This window comes from Rosa chinensis, chromosome 4, assembly GCF_002994745.2.
Source record: "Rosa chinensis cultivar Old Blush chromosome 4, RchiOBHm-V2, whole genome shotgun sequence".
NCBI lineage: Eukaryota > Viridiplantae > Streptophyta > Magnoliopsida > Rosales > Rosaceae > Rosa > Rosa chinensis.
Window position 1 is genome coordinate 6,346,377 of NC_037091.1, and position 16,028 is coordinate 6,362,404.

The 16,028-nt window shown below is 37.8% G+C and overlaps 3 protein-coding genes across 3 annotated transcripts; all 3 read right to left on the minus strand.

Annotated features, from left to right (window-relative positions):
• Positions 1-1,643: 1,643 nt before the first annotated feature.
• On the minus strand, positions 1,644-2,900 carry LOC112198688 (F-box/kelch-repeat protein At3g23880). The gene has a single exon (XM_024339819.1). The coding sequence runs from the start codon at positions 2,898-2,900 to the stop codon at positions 1,644-1,646; it is 1,257 nt and encodes a 418-aa protein (XP_024195587.1).
• Positions 2,901-3,768: 868 nt separating this feature from the next.
• Positions 3,769-4,699, minus strand: LOC112198689 (ribonuclease T2-like). Its single transcript, XM_024339820.1, has 2 exons — positions 4,620-4,699; positions 3,769-4,489 (listed from the first exon to the last, which is right to left on the minus strand). The coding sequence occupies exons 1-2, from the start codon at positions 4,697-4,699 to the stop codon at positions 3,769-3,771; spliced, it is 801 nt and encodes a 266-aa protein (XP_024195588.1).
• A 75-nt stretch (positions 4,700-4,774) lies between these two features.
• On the minus strand, positions 4,775-13,569 carry LOC112198690 (meiotic recombination protein DMC1 homolog). Its single transcript, XM_024339821.1, has 9 exons — positions 13,476-13,569; positions 13,049-13,140; positions 12,893-12,964; positions 12,748-12,786; positions 12,576-12,633; positions 12,435-12,480; positions 12,303-12,348; positions 4,990-5,183; positions 4,775-4,886 (listed from the first exon to the last, which is right to left on the minus strand). Exons 1-9 carry the CDS (start codon positions 13,567-13,569, stop codon positions 4,775-4,777), a joined length of 753 nt encoding a protein of 250 aa, XP_024195589.1.
• Between the last annotated feature and the right edge of the window lie 2,459 nt (positions 13,570-16,028).

The window sequence follows — 16,028 nt, forward strand, 5'->3', positions numbered from 1 at the left end:
CGCATTTTGATGTTCCAGGGATTATGAATTAATGGTGTGTTATCCCTGTAATACAGATTTGGTTAGATTGCAGTTTTCATTGTTGGCTAATTGTACTTGAGTCCGAATAATAAAAGTGTTATCGTTTCTCCTAAAAAAAAAAATTATATATATATATATGCAATGTGTGTTTATTTTTCACTTTTATTTGTGTGCAAATGGGCAGTGTGTTTGATAACATGTATAAAACAAATAGATAATCGACTAGTGACAGGTTTACATGTAATTTCTTAAATTCCTTAGTCACGGCCTCCTTTAGTTGGCACACCAAGTTTGATCACAATCTTCACGGCCATGGGGCACAACACGGCGCGGGCAGTTCAAGTGAGGACTGTTGAAGCCACTTGGGTTTTAACACTAGGCGTCCAAAAAGTGTCGATGTCTCACTGGCTTTGAACATTTTAGGTTCTCATTCCCGATACTCACTGTTAGTATTGAAGTATGAATAACTTCAGTATCAGAAAGACAGATGATCTGCACACCATTCATGATAGGACTGATTGCCAGCCAACCATGTAAATGATAGCATGCATCTATCTCACCACCACCACCACTCACACTTTTAGTCCGGAACTGAAATTTAACATTACATCTTTAGCCAACCATAAGCCATAAAATGAAGGACATGATTAAGAGTTGGAGAGCACAAATCTACACTAGTGTTTATTTCCAGGTGAAACTCAACTCTCAAACTCTCAAAGTAAATGGTCGAAAGAAATAATCCCGAAGAACAATCCTCAGTGCGTTTTCATTGTGAATATATGAGATAAAACCAAATACAGTACATAATCTTTCCTTTATGTTAATAGTAATGCTAATTGACACAATCAAGTTTTTCAGTGACTCATAAATGATATGGCCATAAGTGCCTACAACCGCAAGAGGGATGCCACATTTGTTAAACTACTTATCCACCCAACCCAAAGCAGTTCAGGTCATGTCCTTTCTTCTTGGATTGTGGCTTCGGGGATTGGATTGTTGGCAGTGTTGGTGCCAGTAGAGGAGTTCAATTGTAGAAATATTGTTGTGATACGGGTGGTCGGAATTGCTCTTCTTGTACGTGGTGCTTGTGCTAGTTTGATGTTGAGGGGAAAATGAAAATGGTATTGTTGAGCTCATTAACAGGATTGTATACAAATATCCGCATGCTAGTCCTGCGTGATGCAAGCTAAACCAAGAAAATACTGCACTATTATTATGATCGTTGTTGATTCTAAAATTCAGGTCAGCTCCACAATAAACAAGAGACAAAAATCATTGGGAGATCGTAATTATATTTGAGCAAAGATAAATATCACTATGGTACATATTTTATTGAACATAACAGGATTGTATACAAATATCCGCATGTTAGTCCTGCGTGCTGCAAGCTAAACCAAGAAAATATATACTGCACTATTTTTATGATCGATGTTGTTGATTCTAAAATTCAGGTCAGCTCCACAATAAACAAGAGACAAAAATCATTGGGAGATCGTAATTATATTTGAGCAAAGATAAATATCACTATGGTATATATTTTATTGAACATAACAATCAAGACTACATGTGACTTCAAATTGGCTTCAATAAAGGAGGGGATCAACGGAAAGCAAAACCATATACTACCAGATATTTTTAGGTGAAACTAAAGTGTCAGTGTAAAATGTCGAACCCCACCAAAAGCAATAATCCTGAAGAACAGTCCTCAATGTATTTTCCTTGGGATTATATAATGCCACCTCATCATACATATCATCCTCTTCCAAGATTATCAAAACTTCGTCATTCTCTAACATCCATTTAGGCTTCGGATAACATGTAAAACCCCCATGAAACATATCTGAAGGAATCTGTACAAGTTTAGTCCAAGATTTCTCGATCCCATATTCCTTCATCACCCATATTGTATAGGCAAAACCCACATTGTAATTATGATTGTGCCGATCGTGAACATACACAAAGAGACAATTTCCCATTGTCGTTCCAATTCCCACAGAGAGCTCATGATCACATTCTTTGTCGAAAATATTGGTTAATGTAGCGACTTCCTGAAATGTCTCTTTGGCTAGATCAAAAGAGATGATTCTTGAACAGATGTTTTGCGATGTTAAAGGACAACGTTTCTCACGATATTTAGTCTCCAACCAATGTAGAGTTCCGTTTACTAACCACCCGTTCCCAAACAATTCGTAATGCTTTTGGCATTCAACGAGTCTCCATGAACTCGTTTTCAGAGAGAAGATGGCAATTCGAGTTGGACTTGCACTTGCACTTGCACTTATATCAGGATCAGAATCTGTGAACTCTACTATGACCTTGTAATCTTGGGTGGTGGAATCATAACCAAATCCCGAAAAAGCTCCTACAAATACGCTTCCTAAAAGAGTCGGAAGAGTCGGTCCTGATAACCTGCATGCATCTCTAGTGCAAGGGTTCCATACGACCAAGTCGACGGAGCACAGATGAAGTTGTATAACTTCGTCGGTGGTATCTTCTTCCTCGGTGGTATCTTCGTGAGTATCTTCACAATATAGACATATCAAGCCATTGCAGGAACCTATAAGGCGGTAACTATATCGATTATCATCTTCTTTAACGCACATAGGGGCAACAAGTTTCCTAGGTGCAACAGGACCATCCTTGTTCAATAATGCTTCATAGTGTATGAATCGGGGTGGATCTAATCCATATAGGAACTTTAACCTGCTTCTATCTCCAACAGTGACCCTGGTGTGTTTGATGAGAAAATATGAACTGGATATTAAAGTACGCCATGACTTGCATACAAAACGAAATTGTCGTAGTGATTGGAAAGGAAGCCTAGACAGTGTCTCGACAAGAATTTCCGAGGGAAGGCTGCCGTCGAGGATCACCTCCATGTTAAGATTGGGTACTGGTATTATGGTGGTTGATTGCAGTCCTCTCTCATCGCTTTCATATATAGGCGTGGGAGTCTCGGACTTTTCTTAAGCGCCAAGTCTAATAATTGTGCGCGGTCGTAGTTTTCCTTTTTTGGTGAACAAGGGGCCTGAAAGGCCGGTTGTAGTTTCCTTAACCAGGTAGTATTCCCAGCCGAAAAAGGAGGAAAAAATATGTTTTATCAAGAGATTATTAAATGTTGATAATGGATACCAAATGCACAACTGAATCTCAATCTCAGAGTATATATTTGAAATTTGAATGGAGATCATAACAAGGTGTACACAATCTATCTATTTATTAGTTAGAGGCGGAGGCACATAGGAAAAACCCACCTCATTTTTTCACTTTTTTTTTTTTTTTAATAATTGCTATGTGATAAACTTGTCATTAAATACATAATATTTCTTCTGCAACTATTCCTTCTACGTTTTTCTTTTCTTGAAATAAGTATAATAAATAGTTAATTTCTTAAGATTATCTAATTATTCTCTCATTGAAAGAAATTCCAAAACAAATAACAAGAATTAAGATTAAACTCCTTTTGAATTTTACATTCCAATCCTGTCGAATGTTTTGAATTCCATTTCTTATTGGACTCTCTTTTTCATTTGGTTGGATTCTTAAATCTATGTAGAGTGGAGTCCTTGAGACACATCCATGTCGATTGTTACAACTAGCCAGCAGATTTTTATGAGAGCTTGTTCCTGTATGGAGAACAATCAAGAAAGTACCTAGTAACATAACAAAGACAGATTCCATCACCATGAAATATAAAGCAGAATTCGATATCCAGATAAGTTTTCTATCCTAACATAAAGCCATCGGTTACAGTTCTCCACGAAGTGGCTCAGACATTTCTTCAAGTGGAAGCGGATCAGAAGGGAAAACTATTGGCTGCAGATTATAGCCTTCCCCATAGCACTCCACATAACTCGCATCCTCCCTGTACCAGTTGGTACAATCCGCAAAGTCCAATGTCATATCCAAGCAAAAATGAATTTCAAAGAGAATGTAACTGTCACGCAGAGGCTTGCATATCACCAACACCTGCACCTCTAGCTCTCGAAAGATAATGCTGCGTACATATCTTGGATCATACATGGTCTTTCCATCCCGAATAATCCCGTATTTGGCAAAAAGAGCTTCGAGGTCGTTGATGCATTGGCTTGCAAGTTTAAGACACCAATTGAAATAGTCGATTCTTCTGCAGCCAAACCTTGCACATATATGTGCACCATGGGATCCCCATTCATGCCTCCAAAATGAAAAGCAGTTGAGTCTCCCATGGGTTGCTCGATCTGCAGACAGGTCTGGCCAATAGGTGAGAAGATCTTGAGTTGAAACTGCTCTTAGATGAATTGACTTCAAGGGGGTTATTCCACTAATCTTTACAAAATTCTGATCCCATAGTCCGTGAAGAGTAAAAGACTGTGGAATAGGTGCAACACAAGCCCTTAATGAGCAATAAGCATTTGGATTGGTCAGGGCCAATCTCAAGTGCTCCACATTCTGAGAATCTGCCAACGGAAGAGTGAACAGCAGCAACCTTCACCACAACAAGCACATAGTATCAGAGCAATATATTGCACAATATTAGATCAAGGAAATCTACAAAACTTGTAATTGAACTAAATCGATGAGAACTCTCACATTAAAAAGAAGTAAAGAACATCAACCGGCTGGCTCCAGCTGCAGCAATCCTCTGAACATCAAACACCTTCTTCTTGCTTCCATTCTCATCACTATCCTCGGCCATTCCAGAGTTCAGCAAGTTTCATTTTAGATAATTCCAAACCAACAAAGGAATAAGAATCTAAAACAGAAAAAGTAGCTACCAGCAGACTCCAACAGAATGGTTGAAAGCATCACAGTCCTCCTTGCTCGCATTAAGAACTTTGTCCACATTTGTTGCTTTTGGTTCAACCTTCCTTTTCAGCAGCAACCTTCAAAAGTCAACAAATGGGATCCAGAACATAAAATCAGTCATGAAAACACAAAGGCAAACTCAGAAATTAGGCTAAATTATAGTACAGATTTTGCTCTCACATCATAAAGAACATTAACCAGGATCCATGAGCATTGAAGTCTTTCTTGCTTCCCTCCTTATCCTTATGGTTGTGAGCATTGAAGTCATTCTTCTTGCTTGCACAGTGGCGTTCCTTCTCAGCCTTACACTTGTGAGAATCGAATTCCTTGTTGTAAGCAACCTTTCCATTCCCTCCATGCATGTTAGTAGGAAGCTTAAAAATAGCAAACAAGCTCAGTCAGCAAGGCTTGATCTATAGAACGTGGTATTTGAATCAAACTGCATGTTTCAGTATGGAAATCTTAAGCTAGCTACTGGTTTATTATGCGAGAAAGACCAGATATGGGATGCACAGTTGTAAAAGCAGTATTTGTAAGATCAAATATGGACATAACACATATCATCATAAAGTAATTGATGATTAGCTTAATATCAATCCTAGTTTAACATGGATACAAATAGTAAATCAATACTTGTAACTTAATGAAGCAGTGTATCTATTCATTAAGGTAAGTAATCCTATTCTTAGCCTGCAAGAAAGATTACAATGAAGTGTTACATTAAGAATCTAACTAGGAAACCTAAACCGATATGGATAGCTTTAATGGGAAGCTTCTTGAGGGTTAAGTCTCCTATATATACAGATGAATTGGTCCCTGATTACTACCGACGTTTTGCATATTGTTCTGTCCATTGAGAAGCAAGTTGGTAAGTAACAGAAGGCCATATTCAGTGTTCGTGTTTGTAGCATAAGATGGAATCCATGCCAGTGATTGCTGAAGGTAAGCCTTAATCCCTTTTATGATTGTGTACATATATTGTGAGCATGTATATGGTTTCTAACAATTGGTATCAGAGCATAGGCTCACATATATCAAAATCGTTTTAGGGTTTTGTAAAACAAATACAAAAAAAAAAAAAAAAAGGTTTTTACTTTACGGGTCAAGTAACTGACCAAGTCACTGACCATGTAACTGGTCATGTAACTGATCAAAGTAAGTTACTTAAGTCGATTGCTGCATCTGGTTAATTATCAAATTCACGCTTCCGCTGTGATTTTTAGCAGCAAATTGGGGAAAAAGCAAAAACAGGTTTTTCTGTGAAATTGATTTCGATTCATAGCATGATAATTGAGTTTTTGATTGTGCTCAAGAACACTAGTAGCATTCCCGGCGTGCGTTAGGCTAGAGTAGATGGTGACCGGATGAAATTTACAATTTCTTGATTGTTCTGTGGTTTCTTGGAATCAAATCAATTTTGGTTATGCTTGAATATGCATGTTGAATTGATTGATGATATGGTATTGTATCTGTGATTGTGTAAAAATTGCATGAAGAACAAAAATCTCCCAGAATTTTTTACACATTATTAAAATTGACAGATATGAGAGCTTAATTTTCTTACAATGATGAATCTGGGTAGAATATAAAGTTAAAAGCTCATGGGTTTTGTGGTTTTCTGTTGGCATAAGTGATTATGATGCACAAAGCATTCTTCATTGATGTTGGCAGAAAACGATGATCAGGTAACTGACCAACTAGTCAGGTCACTGACCATGTAACTGGTCGGGTCACTGACCAAGTAACTGGTCAGGTCACTGACCATGTAACTGGCCAGGTCACTGACCATGTAACTGGTCAGGTCACTGACCATGTAACTGGCCAGGTCACTGACCAAGTAACTGGTCAGGTAACTAATCAAGTAACTGATCGAATAACAAAACTGAAATTGTGTTTTGTGTTTTAAAACTATGCTTCAGTTTTATCTTCCAAAGAAGTGGTCAAGTATGGTTTTAGAATACAAAACAGCAATATGCGTGCTTGATGAAAATAAATACGGATACTTAGAAATTTTTCTTCTGTCTAAAGATGTGGATAAATTTCTTTGGATAACTTGTTTTCATTGAACATGGTATATTGATAAAGAACTCCAGGATGTTATGCTTCTGCTCAAAAGTGTTGCTTAACATTATTTTTGGTTATGGACTGATATGAATGCAAGTATGGATTGTTTAGGTTTTCTGTATGTTCTTGTTTTGGTTGCTTAAAGCTAAACAAAACACAGAAAACTTAAAGTTATGTTCTTTACAAATTGAGAACTCACACGAATTTTTGTTTTGCTCCTTAGGTAACTCTTACATGAGCTTGAACAGTGTCTTGATGCTAACTGGAACCAACTATAGAGCTTGGCTAGATTCTGTAGAGAAATATATGGGAATGCATGAGAACATAGACTATTGCTTCACTGAGGACAAACCTGAAGAGTTAACTGCAAAGAGCACTAAGAAGGAAACTGATCTTTACAAGAAGTGGCATAGATCCAATAGAATGGCTAAGAACCTCATTCGTACCTCTATGTCTAAGACTGTCAGAGGAAGTATAGAAGAACCTGAGCTAGCATCAGATTTTTTGGAACTCATAGGTGCTAAGTTTAAAGAAAGTGAAAAGGCAGAAGCTGCTAGGCTAACCAAGGAGTTTCATGATTTGAAGTACATGGGTTCAGGGGGAGTTAGAGAACATATTATGAAGATGATCAATATAAATGGCAGACTCAGGGAGCTCTTGATGGGGGTTAGGGATGAGCAGGTAGTGCATTATGCACTACATTCCTTGCCTAACAGTTTTAGTCATCTTAGGACCAGTTACAACTCTCAAAAGGGAAACTGGACTCTAGATGAACTTATATCCATCTGTGTGGATGAAGAATCTAGGATCAAGGAAGAAAAGGAACCTGCTACAACCATTAACCTCATTGAGAAGCCTAAAAGGAAAAAGCCCCAAAATAAGCTCAAGCCTATTAAAGCCATAACTAAGAGTTCAACAGCTGCAGTGGCCAAGGAAAATAGGCCATTTAGGTTCAAGTGCTACTTTTGCAAAAGAGTAGGACACATGAAAAAGGACTGCACTGGCTATAAAAATTGGTTAGCCAAAAAGGGTAAGATTTTTTCTAATACAGTTTTTTCTTTAGAAATTAATCTCATAAATGTTGAACCACAGTCTTGGTGGATAGATTCAGGCTCACCTATTCATATTACTAATTCTTTGCAGGGATTCATAAGGAGGAGAATCCCAAAAAGTGATGAAGTGAACCTGTGTGTAGGCAATGGCATGAGAGTGGCAGTCAAGGCTATTGGAACCTTAAAGCTCGATTTAGGATTAGGAAAATTGTTAGTTTTGGACAATGTTTTTTATGTACCTTCCATGAGAAGGAATTTGGTTTCGGTTTCTCTTTTAGTAAAATCTGGTTGTAGACTTGTTATGGATAGTAATGGAATTCTTATTTCTAAAAATTCTGTTCAAATTGGTTCTGGTGTTATTATGAATGATTATTTACAGTTAAATTGCTCAATGGCTCAATAAGAAATTTTACTTGTTGAAAATAACACAAACAGTACTAACACTTTAACAGGTGTTAAAAGAACCAAACTAAATGAAAAGTCTGCATTTTTATGGCATAGAAGACTCGGCCATGTTTCAAAAGAGAGACTGAAAATTTTGGTGAAAAATAACATCCTAAATGAACTTGATTTTTCTGATCTAACAGACTATGTTGAATGCTTTAAGGGAAAAATAACTAATACTAGAAAGAAGACTGCATATAGAAGCCAAAATTTATTAGAACTCATACACACTGATATATGTGGACCATTTAGGCATCAAACTATCTGTGAGAATGTGTATTTTATCACATTCATTGATGACTATAAATTATATTCTGCTCATCATTCACCTAGAATTTTTGAAACATATCAAGTAAAGTTTCTAAGTGAAAAAGTTCACAATACAAACCTTGAGGATTTAACCTCAGATTTTGAGGAAATTGTGTCAGATGAGAATATAAGTGTAGCATTGCCTTTAGAACAAGATGTAACTGATCATGTCACTGGTCAAGTAACTGACCATGTCACTGACCAAGTAACTATACCTGGTCGAGTAACTGGCCAAGTAACTGATCATGTCACTGACCAAGTCACTGACCATGTCACTGACCAAGTCACTGACCATGTCACTGACCAAGTCACTGACCATGTCACTGACCAAGTCACTGACCATGTCACTGACCATGTCACTGACCAAGTCACTGACCATGTCACTGACCATGTAACTGACCAAGTAACTGTGCCTGGTCAAGTCACTGCTCATGTCACTGACCAAGTAACTGTGCCTGGTCAAGTCACTGCCCATGTCACTGACCATGTAACTGACTAAGTAACTGTCCCTGGTCAAGTAACTGACCACGTAACTGGTCAAGTAACTGAACCTCACCATCCTCCAGTGGCTCAACCTAGAAGATCACAGAGCAAGAAAACCAACTTATGGGGGGAAGAGAGTGACTACATTGTTTATCTGCAAGAAGCAGAAATTGAAATGGACTGTGCAGAGGACAATGATCCAACTACATTTAATCAGGCCATTGAAAGTAGTGAATCTCATCAATGGCAGCAAGCAATGGAAGCAGAAATTAATTCCATGAGTCAAAATGCAGTTTGGGAATTAGTTGAACCTGACCACAACCAGAAGCCTATAGGTTGTAAATGGGTTTTCAAAACCAAAAGAGATGCAAATGGCAACGTAGAGAGACATAAAGCAAGATTAGTTGCCAAAGGTTTTACACAGAAGGAGGGCATTGATTTTACTAAGACTTTTTCTCCAGTTTCTACAAAAGACTCGTTTAGGATAATCATGGCTTTGGTGGCTCATTTTGATATGGAGCTGCACCAGATGGATGTTAAAACAGCTTTCTTGAATGGTGAACTAGATGAAGTGATTTATATGAGGCAGCCAGAAGGGTTTGTACAAGCTGGAAGTGAAAACTTAGTGTGTAAGTTAAGAAAATCAATTTATGGCCTAAAACAAGCTTCTAGACAGTGGTACAAGAAATTTGATTCTGTGATTTCTACTTTTGGATTTATAGAAAATCTTGTTGATGAGTGTGTTTATTTGAAGACTGTTGGGAACAATTTTATTTTTCTGGTACTCTATGTGGATGATATACTTTTGGCTAGCAGTAACATTAAATTGCTTAAAGATACCAAGAGTTTTCTGTCAAGGAATTTTGACATGAAAGACTTAGGAGAAGCATCCTATGTACTAGGTATTGAGATTAAAAGAGATAGGGCACAGAGACTACTTGGTTTGTCTCAACAGAATTATGTTACCAAAATTTTAAAGAGATTTGGTATGGAGAAGTGTGCAGCTGGAGAAGTTCCCATGTCCAAAGAAGATAAGTTAACCAAGAAGCAAAGTCCCAATAGTGATGTTGAGAAAGAAAATATGGAGTCAAAGCCTTATGCCAGACTTGTAGGAAGTCTCATGTATGCACAAGTCTGCACTAGGCCAGACTTGTCTTTTGCAGTAGGGATTTTGTCAAGATTCCAATCCAATCTAGGCCATGAACATTGGGTAGCTGGGAAGAAAGTGTTGAGATACCTGCAGAGAACTAAAAGTCACATGCTAGTTTATAGGCAAGTGGAGGATCTGAAACTCATTGGATTCTCAGACTCGGATTTTGCAGGGAATTATCCAGACTCCAAGAAGTCCACTTGTGGATATGTGTTCTTGCTTGCAGGAGGTGCTATTGCTTGGAAAACCATGAAACAAACACTTGTTTCAACTTCTACTATGTAAGCTGAATTTATTGCAGTATATGAAACTGTGTGTGAAGGACTTTGGATTAGGAATTTTCTCATGCAGACCAAAGTATTGAGTCACATTGTGGCTGGAACACTTGTAATTTATTGTGACAATGAGGCTGCAGTTTTCTTTAGCAAGAACAGTAAAAGGTCAAATAATTCCAAGCATATTGATCTAAAGTATTACAGTGTTAGAGAAAGAGTAAAGCATGGTGAAATAGCTATTTTGAGTATTGACACAAATTCACAGCTAGCAGATCCTTTCACCAAGGCATTGTCAGTAGCAGCATTCCAGAAACATACAGCAAGCATTGGAATTTTAGCTAATTTAGATGCTTAGGTTCAGTAGAGAGTTAGTCCAGTTGGAGCATTTAAAATTCTAAGGTTTTTTGAGTTCTTGTGTTTTAGTTGTGATCTTTTATTTTGTTTATCACAACTTGTTTGTAATGACAGATTTTATTATTAATAAATTTTGAGGTATTTTCAGATTTTGGTTATTACTGCAGTTTTTGTTGAATGTTCTGAAAATTATCGATTTTGTGTTTAAAGTTATACTTGCTATCAGATGGCTTAAATCATGTGAAGCATGATGTTAAGCTTCAAGCAATATCTTTAAGCCATCAGTGTTCAGTAAATTTGCTTGAGTTTTTGGTTTTAGAAACATAAAGTAGGACCTAATATATGTTTACTTGTTGATACACATTAACATATATTGTATCACTTCTGGTTTGACATATGTGGATTGCAGGAGCTTGTGTTTGTGGTTTTGAAACTCTGCATTTTTGTTAAAATGTATACTGTTTCTTGCTCTGCATAAGTAACTGTGATCTGACCATGTTGGAATGGATTTTCGATTTAAGTTTGTTATCTGGCGCGCACTTCAGTAAGTTAAGTAGGTTTTGATGTTCTCTGGTGCAAATCATAGCATGATATGTGTGAGTCCAAGGGGGAGATTGTAAGATCAAATATGGACATAACACATATCATCATAAAGTAATTGATGATTAGCTTAATATCAATCCTAGTTTAACATGGATACAAACAGTAAATCAATACTTGTAACTTAATGAAGCAGTGTATCTATTCATTAAGGTAAGTAATCCTATTCTTAGTCTGCAAGAAAGATTACAATGAAGTGTTACATTAAGAATCTAACTAGGAAACCTAAACCGATATGGATAGCTTTAATGGGAAGCTTCTTGAGGGTTAAGTCTCCTATATATACAGATGAATTGGTCCCTGATTACTACCGACGTTTTGCATATTGTTCTGTCCATTGAGAAGCAAGTTTGTAAGTAACAGAAGGCCATATTCAGTGTTCGTGTTTGTAGCATAAGATGGAATCCATGCCAGTGATTGCTGAAGGTAAGCCTTAATCCCTTTTATGATTGTGTACATATATTGTGAGCATGTATATGGTTTCTAACAGTATTGGCATTCAACTGTACTTGGCATGGCATTGCAGCAGTTCAAAACCCACAATTATCACTTCTTCAGTAACATGCTTCTTAATGGTGTATAATTTCTCTGTTAATCAAACTAAATGATATGCAAGATGACTGAAAATCACAGTAAATGTGTACTTAACATTTCACTACTCAAATGCCAGACTTCTAGTGAAAGACCACAACAGAGTTTTGCACAGTGATGGCATGATTTCCAGTATGCTAAGACAATCACAACTTAAGGAGAGAGACAAACTTGTGTAGTTATGCAGTGTGTGTGCGCAAGCTGTGTTTTCCCAGACCTGAAATCAGAGTGTAGGTTTAATACAAGCAATGGACAATAGTGATACTCAAAGAAATATTTAGGATTATGGACACCAGTGCTCACCTAAATTCCCCAAAGGCTTCTGTGATTGCTCGAGTTTCAATCCCACCTGAGATTCATTAACACAGAAATGACAGAATCAAATGAAAATAAACTACTGAGTATGATAAAGGTTAGATTGAAAAACTAATAGCAAAAGATTACCGCCTAATAGTTCATCAAGTGCTTGGCTCTCAGTCGTAATGCGAATCACAGACTTCCTCTATACACCAAAACAAAAGTCAACTTCTGAGGTTCACATTCATACCCACAGTAACTAACTTTCAAGACTGCATTACTTAAGCCAGCTTAAAACCACAAACAACTTCAAACTTACTCTGGTTAGAGCATCACTCCCATTACTATATCCAAAGTTCTGAAAAAGAAAAAACAGTAATGAAAACTGAGAATAAACTTATCACTCGAAAAACTTCAGAAAATCCAGATGAAAATTTCAGATTATGGCAAGGTAAAGCACTAACCACTATCTTCTCAGCAGCTTCACAAATCTTATCAACTTTGGCCTCAGATAAACCTTTAATTCCCGTCAAGTTCTGCCAAACAACAACCACGTACAGTAAGGAAATCTAACTTGAACATTTACGGTTTTGAAAAATTAGAGGTGAAATTCGCTATACCTTCTTGGTGTGCATCATCAAACCATTGCAAGTGTAGATCCCTGCCTCCTGAAGCTTCTTAACATCTCCGGCATTGATTCCCTGAGCAATCACTGCACTCAAAAACTCATCGCTCCATTACAACTCTGATTTAGTCACTTCCGAAGAAAATTTCGCTTACAATTTTAAGTCTAATCTGAAAATCGTGACCAAACCACACTCGACTTCTACGAAACCAGAAAAACTAAGCAAATCCATCAGAAATTTGAAAATTGACTGAAAATCCAGTTAGCGAAGCAGTTTTTTGATCAAGCAAATCAAGCGATCGAGCTTGAGAACATAAATATTAGCATAGATCGATGAAGCAAAGCGAAATGAGAGAAATCGAGAATTGAAGTATGTGAACGGAAATTGGAAATTGAATAGGAGCGAAGGTCATGAAGCTTACGCTTATCGATCACTTCGAAGAGGTCGTCTTCGTCGTCGATGTCTTGGCGTTTAACGAGCTGTAGCTGGCTTTGATCTTCGGCTCTGAAGACCATCGCAGAGAAACGAAAGGTTATTTCAAAGTGAAAAATAAGGCTATACGATCCGGATTAAAGCAAACAGAGAGAGGAGTTAGCAAATCTGTGACTTACTTCATCTTCGCTCTCGGTTAGCAAATCTGTGACAAGACGAAATGCAGAAGCTCGGTGGCTCCGGGAGAATGGAAATCGTCGACAGAGACCAGAGAGGGGAGAGAGAGAGAGAGAGAGATCTGAGTATTTGAAATTTGAAATTTGAAGGGGCTTAATATATAGAGCGGGACTGGAGAGCAAACTTACGCGGTTCGTCTTGTCTTTTGTGCCATGACGCGTAATTAGTTGAGTGGCTGCAGCCCAACCCAAAACAGCTAGAAATAAATTAGTAGGTGATGAATCGATAATTCTTCGGTGTTGCGCGGTTGGGTGAAGATCTCCATTTTGATCTCGGCAACCCAAGTTCGAAACGTGGTACTTTTTCGTTGTACTTACATTATTGGTTTTTTTCCTTCTTTTTTCTTTTCGGTTTTACTTCCTTTTATGGGTTTTTATTTTTTTTTTCTGTTTTCTTTCTGTATTACTTCATATTTTGTTTAACTATTTTATTTTCTATTTAGATATAACTCAAACCCATACAACAAGTTTTATATTTTTTTTCCCAAATATTATCTCTCCCAATACAAAAAGAGATGCAACAAAATTAGCTCTGGTTTCACAACACTTCTTACTATTGTCAACCTCTTTTTCTCTTCCTAGTCAATAAGAAAAAGATTGGCGTTAGTTTTGACAAAGTTTTTCTCTCTATTTTTTTTATTGAATAACAAAATGTTTATGATATAATATTTTTTTTTCAAGTAATTTGGTTTTTTTTTTTTTTTGGTTGGGTTCTTTCTTATCTTTGACCTCTCAATGAAGTATATGGTTATATACTTTAGTTAAATGTTTTTGAGTTGGTAACTCAGTCCTTGCAAAACCACACATAAGAGTAGCCAAATACCTAGAATTTTTAGACAATGCAAACCCTATTTTACCTAATGGCGATTGCCACGCTCACCCTATCGCTGTCTCCTCATGGCAGCGACATCTATGGTGGTTTCGGCCAGCCTCCAAGCCCAAAACTTTTGGGTCCGATCCTCTTTCTCCCATCAACTGTCTTCGATTTGTCAAGACGTGTATTGTCTTCTTGGGATGGCAGCATACAGTCGTGGTAGTGGCCGGATCGGTGGAGGCTCCACTTTCAGATCCCTATTCTTGATAATGATGGCGGTGGTCTGTACTATGGAGGCGCAGTTTTTACAGTCGGGTTGACTTCGTCTGGAAGCATAACTGCATGTAGGTGTAGTCCAGAAGTTGCGGATCATCACCATGCTTCATCGACGTCGGACTGGTCTTGGCCGGAACCTCCAGTGCTGCCGGAGTTTATGGCGTAGCGTAGTTGAACATTTGGTGTCCAGATCAATGCGAATGGGTTGATTTTGGCCTCCAATCCAAACCCAGCTTGCAATGACTTCAACGAAGGACGTGGCATCGGACATGACCCTCGACGGTGGTCACTTGGTTGGCTTCGAATTTTGGCACGAAGATGCTGGCTTGAGCTATATCGGCGGTGGTGTTACTGTCGCTGGTTCAGAGCTGTTGGGCTTGGGCCAATCTCTATAGCTTTGGCCTACTTGCTGCTGTGGGCCAGAGAATAAAGATGAAAGAGGAGATGGACTTGGGCCCTTCATTATTGAGGCATCCAAGGTAATGCGGGTCGTCTGGAGTTTGGACAGCTGTGGGGCCCACTACATTCTGCTATTGAGCCAATTCTCTATATGGACCGGGCAACACTTGTGCTCGGCAAAATATCCAAGCTCTAGTTTGCAGGGCACATGAAAAATATAGATAGGTGTGGTAGGGGCTTATTTACTATGTCTTACTATTCTCCATAGTTTATAGGCTAACTTTTAAATAAGTGAGCGGTTAGTTCAAATATAAGTGGTCTGTTTCTATGTATCATAGTAGTTCTCTTACTACAACTTCTTGATTTGTCTAGTCGAAGGCAGTAAAAGGATATGTAATGGTCATCTTGGCATGCGTTAATGAAATCCACATTTCTTTTAAAAAAAGTTGGTAACTCAGTTTCTCGCCGTTGTGCTAAATTATCAATTTTACTTTAATAAGAGAGAAAAAATTTCAAGCCACCCCATTTTTTAATTGCGGATCCGTCACTTTACTTGCTCTCTACCACTTGAGCTGTGCGAAAGTAGGTCAATCTTTATACTACAAGTTGTCTTCTCTTATATGTTGGGAAATACTCTCCACCACTTGAGTTATAGCCAATGGCTCCCGCACGTTATACAAGGGCAACAAACCATCTCACGTATGTAATATTAGTTTGAGTTCAAGTTGATATAATACGTGCATTGGCGATCTTTGTGAATAGAATTTGTTTAAGCAAAGAACCTCGATTTTTGTGAAGCAGCCTCTGGTCAAATGGT

What these genes read in the sequence shown, in the direction of transcription:
- LOC112198689 (XM_024339820.1), bottom strand. Translation starts at nt 4,699, where the DNA reads ATGGCCGAGGATAGTGATGAGAATGGAAGCAAGAAGAAGGTGTTTGAT. An exon ending in GCTGCAGCTGGAGCCAGCCG is followed by an intron (nt 4,490 to 4,619) that starts GTTGATGTTCTT and finishes GTTGTGGTGAAG; the next exon opens with GTTGCTGCTGTTCACTCTTC.
- LOC112198690 (XM_024339821.1), bottom strand. Translation starts at nt 13,569, where the DNA reads ATGGTCTTCAGAGCCGAAGATCAAAGCCAGCTACAGCTCGTTAAACGC. An exon ending in CTTCGAAGTGATCGATAAGC is followed by an intron (nt 13,141 to 13,475) that starts GTAAGCTTCATG and finishes TTTTGAGTGCAG; the next exon opens with TGATTGCTCAGGGAATCAAT. An exon ending in GAAGCCTTTGGGGAATTTAG is followed by an intron (nt 12,349 to 12,434) that starts GTGAGCACTGGT and finishes CTCTGATTTCAG; the next exon opens with GTCTGGGAAAACACAGCTTG.
- LOC112198688 (XM_024339819.1), bottom strand. Translation starts at nt 2,900, where the DNA reads ATGGAGGTGATCCTCGACGGCAGCCTTCCCTCGGAAATTCTTGTCGAG.